General features: G+C 46.0%; 2 protein-coding genes across 15 annotated transcripts in view; one reads left to right on the top strand and one right to left on the bottom strand.

Moving 5' to 3' along the window:
• tjp1b (tight junction protein 1b) overlaps window positions 1-2511 on the top strand; it is a 91034-nt gene extending 88523 nt beyond the window's left edge. For all 14 annotated transcript variants that reach the window (XM_061721623.1, XM_061721618.1, XM_061721621.1 and 11 more), the window contains one exon: window positions 1972-2511. In XM_061721623.1, the coding sequence (XP_061577607.1) occupies window positions 1972-2066 (95 nt within the window). In that variant the 3' untranslated portion in view covers window positions 2067-2511. The remainder of the gene's footprint in view (window positions 1-1971) is intronic.
• A 2321-nt stretch (window positions 2512-4832) lies between these two features.
• Window positions 4833-14855, bottom strand: LOC133444109 (long-chain fatty acid transport protein 2-like). Its single transcript, XM_061721615.1, has 10 exons — window positions 14326-14855; window positions 10945-11154; window positions 9027-9185; window positions 8808-8932; window positions 8532-8726; window positions 8336-8426; window positions 8042-8240; window positions 7839-7936; window positions 7610-7740; window positions 4833-5506 (listed from the first exon to the last, which is right to left on the bottom strand). Exons 1-10 carry the CDS (start codon window positions 14792-14794, stop codon window positions 5330-5332), a joined length of 1854 nt encoding a protein of 617 aa, XP_061577599.1. The 5' UTR covers window positions 14795-14855; the 3' UTR covers window positions 4833-5329.
• Between the last annotated feature and the right edge of the window lie 254 nt (window positions 14856-15109).

The raw sequence follows: 15109 nt of genomic DNA, 5'->3' as shown, positions 1-15109 counted from the left end.
ATTGCATTACAGAAAATCACAATATTCAAATTTTCTGAGACAGTCCTGTATATTTATTTATATATATATTTATTTATATGTGTGTGTGTTTTTCCTTTTCTGAGATTTTATAGAACAAAGTTGAACATAATTTACTCCTATATAATTATCTTTTTAAAGACGCCTTTATTTTATTAATAATAATAATATAGTAATACATTTCATTTATTTAAGGTGCCATTCAGGGCACTGAAGGTCAGTATGACCTCATATTTGATGTTTTCTCGACTTCTTGTCGTTAAAATTAGTAAAACGGGACCTATTATGAAAAACACGTTTTCTCTTGTTTTAAGATATAGAAAGTGGTCTCCCGTTAATATGAAACCGTTAATATGCAGTTCTGTTATTAATTGTTGTTCAACTCTAACAGGCCATATTATTGTGCTGAACTTGCTAACTACCCTCCCTCAACGGTTTAACAGTAGCTAGAGTACATTAACAGAAGCTAACGGTAAATTAACGTCTGCTCAGCATCCTGACAAAACACACAAAAATAACGGTCACAAACATCCAGCTCTCTGTCCATCTCCCTCCAGCAGCTGCCACTTTATTGAGATTTTTGTAGTGAAATGAGGAGGAATCATAGAGATAACTTCTCATTTCAACTAACTGGATCAGCCGTTCCTCATCCATGACTGTTTCCTACAGCGCTTTCAACCGGCTTTCAACGCGAGCGTCAGGAAGAAAATAGAAGCAGGGCATCCAACAAATGTTCAGATCAAAATGGCGCGATGCGCAGCGCTGCGGCCAGTTAGGACAGTCCAATTGAAAATAAAGCAACAGAATTGATTTTGTCGCTGACGTTCACTCGCATTGCATGCAGTTATGACACGATAACTCCGCCGGCCGGAGCTTCCGCCATTTTTTCGTAGCGGTGTATCGCGTCATTCAGGCAGCCAATCAGCACAGAGCCTCATTATCATAGCCCCGCCCACTCAGAATCCTGCATAGATAATGAGGTTAGAGACTGGGACGATAAAGACATGGCTCAGAGGCTGAATTTCTAATTTATTTAGCAAAAACAATCAAAAGCTTGTTTTTAAGACATTCAAGGCCTGTTTAAAATAGGTATTAGATTAGTATTAGATGCCATAATAGGTCCCCTTTAAGAAAGGTCACTTCAGGTCACGCAGCCGTAATCTGGTGCGACACACGCGGACAGGCTCTTTAAAGAGAGGTGTTAAGGTGTTTTTAAATCATATCGTTAAATAGTATTCAAGGACTAGACCTCTGATCCCCCACAATGCACTGCAGCACAAACCTTCACCCATGTGATATAACCTCATGAGATGACTCTGGGAACATTTGTCAGCATTGGGGGGGGGGGACCAGTAAAAACGTGAATCGTGGTTCAACACTTTTTGTAGAGAGGATGGCGTGTGCTGCACAGCAGCGACTGAGCGTATGGAGCCGTCTCCGGCGCTGTGGGGGCCTTCGCCTCAGGTAAAGGGGAAGCTGCCCGTCTGTGAGTCGTGTTGGAACAACCTCTTGGTTGTTGCACTTTTTTATTTAATGTTAATTCTGCACAATCTGAGCTTTAAACTGCATCTTTTCATTGAATTAATTTGAGAGGTTTCCTTGATTTGGGTCACGGCGTGTGATTGAGGGGGCGGAGCCTGGAGCCGGACCAGGCCAAAAGGTGTAAAACACTGCTCGGCCTGTCGTCAGCAACCGCTCCAAAAGTCGGCGGGGCTCCGGGCCGATGTCTCTCCCAACGCACAAACATTACATCAAGTTTACTTCAGACCTTTTTATTCCCCACCGATCCCATTTTTTTACAAAAGATTTACAGAAATGATGATTAGTTTCTTGTATCTTTGGTCATATTAACGTGTCGCTGATGATGAAATAAGTAAATCAGACCGTTTTTTGTTTAAATATTCCCAGGACGGTTCAGAGGAAGCGGCTAACGCGTGTCTGTTTTCCCTGCAGGTGACCCTAAAACCTGGCAGAACAAATCCCTCCCCGGAGACCCCAACTACCTGGTGGGGGCCAACTGCGTGTCCGTGCTCATCGACCACTTCTGAAGAGGCGACAGCTGGCCTGTTACTGAGCGTGATGAGCGGGGGCCCCGCCTGCGGGGGGGCCTGCCCCTGCCGCGCCGCACCACGCTCCACGAAGGATGAACTGGCTCCTCCGGCGCTGTTTACCGCGCCCAAAAATTAAAAAAGAAAGAAAAAGGCATAGCGTGTCACACAGACGAGCAGGTGCAGGGGGAGTCGCAGAGGTCCAGCACCCCACCACGCTGTACTCTTGTTTGTGTCTTCAATATTCTTTTGTTTTCGGTGCTTTTTAAGGCTTGCAAAAAAAAAAAATAATGATGATGATAATAATAATAATAAAAAAATAGAAGACTAAAATAAAATATCCAGAGAAGGAACTGAAGTTGGATGCATGACCAGAGCCACAGACTGGATCATCTAATGTTGACATTTTTAGCAAATTTTATAAAAAGGTTAGAGCAGTTGGGGAGGGGGTGGGGGGTGGGGGGGTAGGAACTTATTTAAGTCGCTGTGTACAAAACAAGAAGATCGCCACTCACCAACAGCAGCGTTTGTTGTGTTTGGGAGGTCGCGATGGAACGGAGAGCGAGGCCGTGCGCGGGCACGACGCCCCCAGGAAACTGCTGTTTTGTAGAAACCTTTTGTGACTCCTGCTGTCTAGAGATCTATGCATGTGCTCCGACTCAGGTCCAGAAGCCTGCTACCACCAAGTTCCACACGAGAAGCCCATCGTACACTGCAAGCAGTGATGCCTTATCTGCATTTAACTTTCCAGTGAGAACTTTGACGCGCCGGGTCCTCGCGATGCAGACGTCTGCGTTCTCGCACCAACGGTGAACTTGGATTTAGCACACGAGAACAACTGAGAATATAAAAAAGGTTTGCTTTCTTTTACCGCTATGCATACGAAGTCTGAGGAATACACGAAGCTAGAAGATGTTTAAATCGTGGCTGTACATACTGCTAGCATATGGCCTTGGTTCTCTGTAAATTAACTTTTGTACATCTTTGTTATTTTGTATAAAAGAAGAAAAAAAACAGTTTGTTAAAAAAGAGACAGCAGTTACATTGGTGATGTTTGTATTCTGGTTAAACCCCTGAGCCTTGGAACTGACATAAGCAGTAATAAATCCCACTTTTCTACCAACATACACACAGACATACACACACACACTACTTAAGGCATTTTTAACTGTCAGAAAACTTTTTATTCTTATTTACAAACTAGAGAAGTGCTTGGTTTAACTGATTTTAAAAGACGTACTCGAGGGGGGCTGCTGGGAAGAGGGCTCCCTTCCTTTATTTGTGATACTGGATGCTGTATTGTGTGCCCTGAAATGTATTTTTGTACTAATAGACAATTTATTATGGCACATCGGTACTATTTTTCTTTTGATATGATAACTGCTTCAACCCAACACTAGTTTATTTTCCTGTGTGGCTGATGTTCTTTTTATTTATTTTCATTTGATTTTGGTTCAGTTGTTTTTTTGGTTTTTCTTTGCAAGGCATTTCTAAGTATACCACTGTATTACTAAATAAATTCATTTATAAAGTACACACTCCTTGGTTTGAGTGCTGCTCTGGCTCCATCTTTACAGATACCAGCTATAAAAACCTCTTTTGAAAGTTAAGGACATGCGATTGTGTTTGTGTGGGGACTTCTGAACCCTTCTGAACAATTCTGCACACTAAGTAATTAAAAAGTATTTTTTACCGTAAACACATTGTTTTAGAGCCACTTGCAGACACCGATCGTGGAGATCGCTGGGTATCGCCTCATCTCCCTGCCTCCACTCTCCAGCTGTGCAGTCGCAGCAAACTTACACGGAATAAAGGCGCTACAGAGGCTGAACATATGGGTGGATGAAGCATTTGTCACAGTCTGTGAATATGTGGGGCCAGGCCAGCTGACAGTCCTGCCGGGGCCCCGGACAAAATAATCTAAAATGGGCCCCCCTGCGCCCGGATCTCTCCTTCTCCCTCTTCCTCTCCCTCTGCTCTTCAGGTTTTTATACAAGCTAATGGACGTTAACATTAGAGCTAGCCAGTTAGGTTAAGTTACAAGGTTGGTAAACGTTGGCTGCACGGTTTCTTACCTTGCTCTACGCTGACTTTATCAATTCCAGCTTCACCGTCACCAGCTTTTTTTTTTTTTAATATTTGTGTAGAGAATCTCTGAGGCCTCTATTTTCTTCTTCTCTTCTTTGAGCACCGGACTTGTGCTGACCGGACATTTTGACCATTCTAATGGTTGAATTAAATGATAACATCAAATTTTGATCAGCGGCCAAACCATTTTTGTGTTGGGGGTTCTTGACCACAAGGACAATTAGGAAGAAAACAAATAACAAGCTTTTATGTAACTCAAATACTACATATCTTTTCCACAAATAGGCATATTTTGAAACATTTCGAAAAATTATTCCATAATTTAATGAGAATAAAAAATAAATAATTTATTTATTTTTTTCCAGTTCTGGGCCCCCCCCCTACCCTGGGCCCGGGACAACAGACCCGTTTGTCCCCCCCTATCGGCGGGCGTTTGTGGGGGAGATGGACAGGTTTGGGAGAGTTGATGGAGGGACTGGGAAGGTCAGGAGGAGCTGAACTGGGAAATAAACCTGTATATGTCAAATATCTTCACCCCCACTCAGACTCCCTTAAAGTATCATAAATAGGTTAATACCCCCCAATAAAATCCGTTATCTATAAAATACTAACTCACAAGCAACAGAGGTAACTTCATCAGGACTCGCACTGAGAAGAAAGACCAAACACATCCGGCGGTAAGAAGCCAGGCACATTTTATGGAGTTACAGTTGTCAGAACATGTTAAACACCTCCGACATCAGTGTTTCTGTGGGTCGGTCACTCCTAACTGGTTACATGAGCACGTGGAGCAGCTCTGAAGCATCGTGGTCGACGGAACTGGAGCAGCATCAACTGGCTGGACATCAGTGCACTTCAGACTTCAGGAAGTTAACGCTCATCTGTCTGGTCATCACATCTGTACGCTCGTCACATCTGTACGCTCGTCACATCTGTACGCTCGTCACATCTGTACGCTCGTCACATCTGTACGCTCGTCACATCTGTACGCTCGTCACATGACTCGGAGGAAGCCAGAGCTTCTGTGAAAATATTCTGAAGTACAACAACTGCAGAGGTGTTAATAATTAAAGTCTTTTCAAAGTCCGGCCCTGAGATTAGTCGACTGTTATGGTCCACGAAAGAGTCGTTTAGTGTCCGTTAGGAGAAAGAAACACAGCTTAGTTCACGTTGTGTTAAAGTTTGATCTCACTCCGACAGACGGCTCTGTAAATCTGCTGCGTCAGCGGCACGTACGTCCTCTTCTCAGGATCCAGGAAGTATATGGGGTCCTTTATGAGTTCAGGGTCAAAGCCCTCCTCCACCAGCCTCACTTTCTTCATCTTGAACGTTCCCGTCATCTCCAGGTTGGGCTGCGAGACAGAACCGCTCATGAGAACCCACAAAACCAGCATCTTCACCTCTGTCACATTTGTACGGCCCAGCAGAGCAGCCCGTAAACCGCGGTCAATCAATCAATCAATTACTTTATTTGTCCCCAAGGGGGCGATTAGTTTTGCGACAGGAGAAGCACACGATGGTAAATATACATAAAATATACATAATAAATTATAATAAGTTACACATCATAGTACAGACCTAAGCTATAGTTAAGAGTGAAGGCTTTTTCACCTACTACCTTTTCCTTCCGGCATTTAAAAGAACAATAGCGGAGGAACAAAGGAGTGTTTGTATCCGTTTCTCTTTGCAAAACGGAGTCTAAGCAGTAACTGATGGTAGAAACTGAAACTGTTTGTGTAAGGGATGTGAGAATCAGACAATATGGAGTTTGCCTTCTTGATCAGCTGTTTGTTATAAAGTTCTTGTAAAGTTTGTTGAGCCGACCCAATGATTTTACTGCTTAGACTGACAACCTTATTGAGCAAGTTTCTGTCTTTGACTTTCAAACATTGAAACCAACAAATAAAAGAAAAAGTGATGACAGATTCGATAAAAGAACGATAAAACATAGTCATCAGGGAAGAATCGACCTGGAATTTAGAGAGTTTTCGAAGACAAAAAAGGCGCTGCTGGCTTTTCTTATATATCAAGTCTGTATTTTTTCCAAATGACAGTTTGTTGTCAATGATGGTGCCTAAATATTTATAGGACTCAACAATTTCAACTTCTTGTCCCACTTTACTTACAGGAGAGGGCTGCACGCGTCTGAAATCAATACACATATCCTTTGTCTTTAAGACATTCAAAGATAAACGTAGAAAAACCCACCAGCCGTACGATGGTGTCTACAGACCTGAGAGCGAGCAAAAGTCCAGCCGGGCTCCAGATCGGGTCAGTCTGGACCACTTCTCAGAATCAGGACCAAACTAAGGGGCGTCCCTACTTTTATTTGCTGCTTCTTCTCAATCACCGGAAGGTTCTGAACACTGGCGCGTCAGAACCAGAGATGGCGAGGCCTCGGGAAACTAAAGATATTGGAGTTGGAAGCTGGTCGGGTTTTTTAAACAATTATTTTATCTGCCAAAATTAACCAAATCATGAAAAGAAAAACCTAAGTGGACCAGTTGGTCCAACACTGATGAACCCTGCCAGCACCGGCACCGCAGCTTTCCTAGTGAGCAGAATTATCTTTAAGTTCAGTCCGAGCGGGAAGAGACGGACGATGCTTCATCATTACCGTCAGCAGCTGTCGGACCGGTCGGGGGGGCTTTTACCAAAGATAATCACCTGGAGACTGGACCGCTAACGGCTCGGCTGCCATCCTGGTTCCCTCCACCCGTCCCCTTGTCCCTGAACTTCATTCACCGTTGCTAAAGTCACGCAGGACAGCTACCGACTCACCACGCCTCGTTCATTTTAAAAGAGGAGGAGCACGTCACGGAGCCTTAAATCACTGCACTGACTTCCTGTGCTTCAAGGGAGAGATTTTAAAACGCTCGTTGATAAAGCGCCGAAGGGCTTTGGGTTAAATAGATCTGTGATTGTCAGACGGGAGTACTCAGGGGTCCCAGGATTAGGGTTAAAGGTCAAGCTGCTTTGCCGTCAGCTCATTTGACTAAGGCCACATTTACACATAGCATGGTATTTACAAAAATGGATATTTCCCCCTCACGAACCTGCATAAATACGCTGTTAAGGTGCTATGAGCAGCCAAACCTACAGCTGACCTACAGTCAACAAATGACACGAGTAACTACAGTTGCCGAACAAATTGTAAACAGGTCGCACACATGACGCTGGTGACGGTTCTGTCCCATAATGTGATGTTTTCAGGCCTAAATATCCGTTTCCCTCTGTTTACAAGCAAACGTGAAGATGGAATTTTTAAAAATCTCTACTTTGGCTGGAGTTTTCATTTTCGTTTTTGGTGACTTTGAGCTACGTTTTCGTGTAAACGAACGGTCAAAACACATGAAAACACCACCGTTTTGGCTACGTGTAAACGGGGCCTGAAGCATGAGAGGCGAGTTTCCTGTTGCCCGGGGCGTGCACGTACGTGCAGCACCGACACGTACCTGCACGCGGAGGAACCTGGGCCGTGCGTAGGCCGGCAGGTAGCCGACCACCTGCTTGTAGGCGTCCGCGCAGTCCAGCTCTTCCCCGTCTCGCAGAGTGATGGCGGCCATGCCGATGCGTCCCTCGTGACCTGGGGGGGGATTCAGCACACAGACGTTGTGGCGGGAGCTCTCAGGGCGTCTGACGTTACTGCCCGTTTCATCCCGACGAGTCCGGAGTTTACTTTACCTTCAACTTTCACACCGTAGACGTTTGCTTCCAGGATGCAGCGCGCCGTCGTGAGCGTGTCAGCGACCTCGGATGTGGCGACGTTCTCGCCTTTCCATCTGTGACGAAGGGCAGCAGGTGCATGAGTCCAGATCTGATCCCCATCATCATCATCATCATCATCATCATCATCATCATCATCATCATCATGAGCCCCCACTCACCTGAAAGTGTCCCCAACTCGATCCTGGAAGTACACGAAGTTCTCGTGGTCAAACCGAAGCAGGTCTCCGGTGTTGAAGTACAAGTCTCCTTTTTTTAAAACGTCCCGGAGCCTCTTCTTCTCCGTCTGCTGCTTGTTGCCAGCGTAGCCAACAAAGGGTGACCTCTGAGTGACCTTTCCCACCAACAGTCCCGTCTCCCCTGAACAAGACGGAGGAACATCGGAAAAAAATAAATAAATAAATCAGGCGGCGTCGCTTGTGTATGGATGAACGCTGCGGTTGGTGGAGACTCACCTCTGGCGGCTTCGATGCACAAACCCTCCGAGTTTCTGACAGGCTCCTCCTTCTCGATGTCAAACTTGATCAGAGTGTAAGGGAAGAAAAACTGGGGAGACAGAGACAAGCGCTCATAAGAAAAGTTTGTGGCTGCTCAGCTTTGAGCGGAGCGAGAGAGGACGTCCGTCCGTCCTTCTGTGTGTCCAGGTCCTACCTTGTGCAGAACGTTGACCCGTCCCACGGCGCCGACCTTGGACGTGTAGTTGACGAAGCCGATGTTTCCCTCGGTGGCGGCGTACAGCTCTCTGACTTTGATGTCGCCGAAGCGACTCAGAAACTCGGACCAGATGTCAGTCCGGACCCCGTTGCCGATGGCCATCCTCACTTTGTGCCTCTTCTCATTTTCTTTCTGCCAAAAAGAAATGATAAAATAAAAAAAGGGGAACAGCAGATGTGCTGATCTGATGGAGATCTGCACTTGTTTCTTTACCTTGGGCGTGTTGCAGAGGTAGCGCAGCGTTTCACCGATGTACTGCATCACCGTCACGTCGTACTTCCTGCAGTCCTCCCAGAACTGGGAGGCTGAGAACTTCCTCCTCAGAACGACCGTCATCCCTGCGTTTAAAAGCACGTCAGTCGCCTTCACCCCCCTCCGCCGTCTCTCCTCTGAGCTTCTCTGACGCTCCGACCCTGGTGAGGATTCTGTTACCTCTCTCGATGGCGCCGCACGTCCCGATGAGGAAGCCGGCGCTGTGGTAGAGCGGCAGGTTGATGTAGAAGACGTCATCTGCCGTGACGCCGCAGGCCCCCTGGAGGAAGGAGGCGGCCCACACTCGCTCATGGGTGACCACCGCTGCCTTTGGCAAACCTTGGAAGAGTCAGAGGACAACCACTCATCCTGTGCTCCACCTGAAACCTCACAACTACGGGTAAAAACACTCAGGTTTTACCCGCCATAACTGCACTCACGCCCACGTTTCCAGGTAGGCAGCTGTTCGTCCGCCACCTGCTCGGGACCTGAGCGACTGCCTGCTCGACTGAATGGAACATTTAGCAGCTAAAGCGCCAGAAAATGTGGACTAGTAAGCGCGGAGACCCGTGCTGGCTGGGTGCGTCAACGCTCGGTCCGCTGCTCTGAGCCGTCCTCGTGAGACCGTGAATGAACTTTGCTACTCAGTCCAGCAGACACGTGCACGCATTAGCTTGTTTTGTTCGTGCTGCAGCCGCTGAGCAGGAGCCAGCTTTGAAAGTGAAGCGAGCGCTTGACGTCCAGCAGATTATTGTGGAATACATGGACTTTGAGATCAGTTCAATAACGTCTGAGGCGGCACATGTATGGAGCTAAAACAGTCTCAATATTCACAAAGACGATTCACAGGTGTGGAAAAAATACATGTGTGAGTCTCGTCTTGTGAGTATTGAGACTATTTTAGCTCCACACAGGTGCCGAACCCACGTGGGTTTGACCTTCTGACCCAGCAACGCCGCGCGGGGGAGTGGAGGCCGTGAACCTGCTGGAAGCAACAAAACACCACTACATTTCCAATGTAGCGCTGAAACACACTTTGTTTTCAGCGCTACAGCAAATGTCCCATTTTTAACAAAGAATCTAAAGAAAGAAAAGGTTCTAAATGTGAGAAATAAAATGTAAGTCCAATTAGTCGGAGTGATTTAACACTGATTCATGAAGACGTTCATGTGGACGGCTGCCGAGGCCTCTAGGGTCTTATTTCACATCCAGGTGGAGGTGGTCACGAGACTAATGCAAATATTAGACGGTAATGAAACCAACCTTTGCTAACTACCCAAACTACGACAATGGGAGCAGTTTTGAGGTAATTAATGTTTGTACTCGGGGCACCGGGGGCACCGGGGAGCGATAAAGTGCAGTGAACGGCCCTATTGTATCTGTAGGAGTTCTCGTTGTTTTTATTTTTCCAATAAAAAGAAGGCCTTTTTGCCCCCCTAAACGTGCCCCAAAAGTCACCAAATTTTGCACGCAAGCCAGGCCTGGTGATAAATTTGATATTTAATGGTTTGCATTAATGGGCCTGGCCTAATGGCTCAACAGCGCCCCCCGGAAAACTTTGTGCCTCAAGCCCCACAATAGGGTTTGACGTACATGCACGAAAATCGGTACACACCTGTATCATGTTGCAACTTAAAGAAAAGTCTCTTGGCGCCATGGCCGAAACCAAACAGGAAGTCGGACATTTTGAATTAATCGTGTCAATTTGGCACCATTTATGCCATTCCTTCGGCAGTTAATACGGCCCGAACCGTAACGTGCACCGAGGTGTGTTATACATCAAAATGTGCGACTCGGTCCTGCGATGATGCGCATTACTTTTTTCAGTCAGAAGCGTTACCGTGGGGACGCTAGACACCAAAAAGCGCGCCCTCCCTTCATCTGATTGGTCCATATTTGATAGTTCCTACTTTCTGCCATAACGTTTGAATGGTTTGACATAAAGCTAAGTCAGATGACACCACCCACGACTCTTTGAGTCCTTGACCTTTATTGGTGAAAATTGCATGCCCGGGGCCCGTTCATCGCTGCTTGCAGCACACACTTTCCCACCCAGACCTCCGTCGCCATGACAGCCGAGGGCGTCCTGCAGGCGTACCTGTGGTGCCAGACGTGTAGATGTACAGAGCCGTGCTCCTGATGTGGATGTTGGCCCGCAGTTCCTTGGGCAGCGGCGCGTCCGAGGCCTTGGAGATGTGGGGGGACAGAGACGTGAAGCCGTCCACGCTGCTGTCGCCCGACAGGAGGAAGACGCGGATGCCCCGCTCCGTCAGCGTGGGCAGAATCTCCTCCAGGGCGTCCTGCAGCTCTGCAAACACAGGAGCACATTATAGCAGGAGAGCGCCGCGTTACGCAATGCTGCTGCACATGTGGCCCGTGTCGAGTTACAGGGGGGGACGTGCACGTGCTCGTGGTGCAGGAAGTCCAGCTCTAATGTATACATTTCTCAGTAAAGACAGTAAAACTGGAGCACGTGGTGGAAGATTCCAGGGCGACTCCCAGAGCTGCAGTGGGGGGGGGGGGCTGGTTATTTGATCCTGAAATTTCTTAATGTTCCAACAACTAACCCATAACTCAGAGAAGTTACCTATTGAGGTATTTCTGTGTACAAGTACTCGTAAATGATATCACAGCTCAGCCGAGTTTATATGTTTGATGTGACTCCTCGACTCCAGTAAGGATTAAATCATTAACAGGATCAGTAGATGATTGATCAGCTCTGATCTAACAAGTAAAAATCTCAGCAGCAGGATTCAAACTGATCAGTTAAATCCGTTATTGACAAATAGGAACCACAGACGACTAATTACGGCACTTATTGACAGTATTGTACAGCGAGCGTGTTGATACAACGAGGACAGATGTGCACGTTGTGCAGCTCTGTTAGCAATCATTAAAATCTGCACCAGGACCTTTAGTCCCTACAAAGGTCAGGAACATGTTTGCTGTGTCTTAACAACCATGAGGTGGACAGAACCGCTGAGAACCTTTTTATTCTCTTTTTTCTTAAATAGTTTTTAAGAAAAACTGGTACTGATGCCACACCCGTTCTGCCCCACTGACACACAGTTCTGCCCCAATACCACATCTGGAGCTGCTTCACCTCAGTTCCTGACGTTCTTCCTTCCAAGATTCAACTTTTTGTCATAAATCCTAAACAAAATTAATAATTTTTACATATTTTTATGAATGACAGATTAAAGCTGTCCAACCATCCCTGTATTTCTACATCTCTTGATGTCAGTAACAGTTATCTGGGCTTTACGTTGACGGCACTCGTCTTTAAACACTTTGACAGCAACAAGCTGTTTTCTTGTTTGTTTAAATGTGCTTCTCTGTTTCTGAGTAGTCTTTCTGAAACCCTCAAAGTGACCAGGACCCCCACACTCAGGTACCAAAGTTTAAACACCTTCTGATGGAAGTCTGTCACCGTCCACGGAAACGCAGAGTGACTCTGTTGAGGTTGTTAACAACTGAATAGAGTTAAAAACTTGAGTCCAGTGGTTCCAACTAAAGGTCAGGTCCCTTCAAGGAGTCTGGGATCCATGGATCAATAAGAGTGTGTGTGATTGAATGAGGAGCACAAACATTTCCACTCATTTTAGGAACCTGAGTGTAAAGAGGGTTCATACATGTTTTTACTCGGCTAAATGTTTTAAAACTCTGACATGATCCTGAAATAAGAAGTTGGGGGGCCCCAGGCTTCTCTGGTCTCTGTTATGTAATAATGTTGCCATGTGACTGCGTAAAACTCTTGATCTCAAAGTTAAAAGAAAGTGAAGCAGACAGAACCGCAGCACCTGCAGCAGAACCGGACCGGTAGAGATGCGTGCCGGTTGGACATGTCCCACTCTTCGCACATTCTGGCATGCAATATTTAACTCCTTGAGCGATGTTTTCAATATGATAATTGATCCACATCCTCTGATAGCTGTATTTGGAGTAAAACCTGAGAACTGCGACTGGTCATTAAACATGTACAATGTGGTGGCCTTTACTACTTTGCTGGCCCGACGCCAAATACTGTTGAACTGGAAGAGCTCAAAACCTCCCTCACATGTCAGGTGGGTGAGAGACATTATGTTTCAGCTGAAATTGGAGAAGATCAAATTCACTCTCAGGGGTAATAAGGACAAATTAAAAAAGGTTTGGTTGCCCTTTCTTATATATTTTGACAATCTCACTGCTGTCACAAACTGGGACCTGATCAGACCCTGATACAGCCCAGTTGTACCCAATCATAAGACGGTACCTACGTCTGCAGGTGAACTCTGGTTCTGGTGACTGTGACCATAGCTGTTCTATATATTAGTACTATTATAACTTTTTCTTTCTTTCTTTCTTTCTTTCTTTCTTTCTTTCTTTCTTTCTTTCTTTCTTTCTTTCTTTATTCAGTTATTTACTCATTTAACTATTTATTGTTTTTGTATTTCTTTTAGAGGATCTGGGAACATGGGGTGGTGAGGGTGGGGCAGCGGGGATTTATTATGTGAAGTTTCTTAACATGTGACTTGTACATGATGTTTTCAACAAAAATGGCAATAAACAGATTTTTTTTTTTTTTTTTTTTTTTTTTTTTTAAAGAAATGCGTGCAGGGTCTGACCTGGACAGGTGAGGACTCACCTGGACAGGTGAGGACTCACCTGGACATAGGGTTGCCACCCGTCCCGTAAAATACGGAATTGTCCTTTATTTGAGAAAAAAATGTTGCGTCCCGTATTGAACTAATACGGGACACGATTTGTACCGTATTTTCATTAACTTTTACGCCATATTCTAGTTGAATTATTGAAATAAATGAACTTTTACACCATATTCTAGTTGAATTATTGAAATAAATGAACTTTTACACCATATTCTAGTTGAATTATTGAAATAAATTAACTTTTACACCATATTCTAGTTGAATTATTGAAATAAATTAACTTTTACACCATATTCTAGTTGAATTATTAAATAAATTAACTTTTACACCATATTCTAGTTGAATTATTGAAATAAATGAACTTTTACACCATATTCTAGTTGAATTATTGAAATAAATGAACTTTTACACCATATTCTAGTTGAATTATTGAAATAAATTAACTTTTACACCATATTCTTCACCTGTAGGCTATATTATACATCTGGGCTGATGTGGACATACAGTAGCATAGGAGGCTATTTCAGTTGCTAGTATGGTTGTCTGTCTGTACAGTCATGCAAGTTCAATGCTATTAAAGCACTTTAAACTTTAAATCAAAGCATTTAGTTTTTTCATATAAAATAAACACATTTTTATTCAGTTTAGAAGTTTTGGGGCTTTTTTTTTTTTGGCTCCTGCGCTGCTGAAATCAGGGCGTCCCTTATTTCTATTTCTGAAAGGTGGCAACCCTACCTGGACAGGTGATGAGGAGGACTCACCTGGACAGGTGATGAGCACTGACCTGGACAGGTGAGGAGGACTGACCTGGACAGGTGATGAGTAGGACTCACCTGGACAGGTGATGAGCACCGCGGCTCCGCAGCAGGAGAAGCAGTGCAGCAGGGAGCGGGACCTGATGTTGAAGTTGAGCAGGGCGGCGGGGCAGCCCAGCTTGGCCAGTCCCAGCCAGGTGCAGATGAAGCCGGGCTCGTTGGGCAGGAACAGCGCGGCCGTGTCCCCGGGCCGGAGCCCGGCTGCAGCCTGCAGGGCTCGGGCCAGTCTGTTGCTCCGCCGGTCCACGTCCCCGTACGAGTACGGAGTCCCCTCGAAGTGCACGAACACCTTGGAGGGGTGAGCGCTGGCCGCGGCCAGGAACTGGTCCACGATGCTGTACACCGGTCTGCTGCGCTTGTACCGGACCAGCCTGAAGCCGAAGCGCAGAGACCGGAGGATGTAGGCGCAGTCGTGCTGCAGGTACGGGGACGCGCGCAGCCAGGCGGCCAGGGCCAGGCCGGCCAGCACCGACACCAGCAGGTACATGCTGGACACGGGGGTGTGAGAGAGCTGGAGCAGCGGAGAGAGCTGGAGCTCTAGTGGCGACCCCGCGGTGTCTGTGCGGGGCGTCAACAGTACTACACGGGGCGGTGCGGGGCGGCGCCCCGGGGGCCCGGAGCCCACCCCATCCTCGGTTGCCAGGTCGGCTATTTCCACTTTATTTGATTTGATTTGATTTTTATTTTTGTACAAGTAAAAAACATTTCAAGAGAGGTTTAAGAAAACAAAACAACAAAAACAAAGAATATCATCCTTTAACACTTGATATCTTAATTTACATGTGGGAAAAACTAGTAGGAA

This window comes from Cololabis saira, chromosome 5 (genome assembly GCF_033807715.1).
Source record: "Cololabis saira isolate AMF1-May2022 chromosome 5, fColSai1.1, whole genome shotgun sequence".
In the NCBI taxonomy this organism is placed as follows: domain Eukaryota; kingdom Metazoa; phylum Chordata; class Actinopteri; order Beloniformes; family Belonidae; genus Cololabis; species Cololabis saira.
The sequence above is the reverse complement of the archived record's forward strand: the minus strand, read 5'-3'. Positions and strand labels throughout refer to the sequence as shown.

Excerpts from the sequence above, each read along its gene's own strand:
- LOC133444109 (XM_061721615.1), bottom strand. The coding sequence starts at position 14,794 with ATGTACCTGCTGGTGTCGGTGCTGGCCGGCCTGGCCCTGGCCGCCTGG. Across the intron at positions 9,186-10,944 it reads CTACACGTCTGGCACCACAG|GTTTGCCAAAGGCAGCGGTG; the intron begins GTACGCCTGCAG and ends GACTCTTCCAAG. Across the intron at positions 8,241-8,335 it reads GTGCATCGAAGCCGCCAGAG|GGGAGACGGGACTGTTGGTG; the intron begins GTGAGTCTCCAC and ends CGTCTTGTTCAG.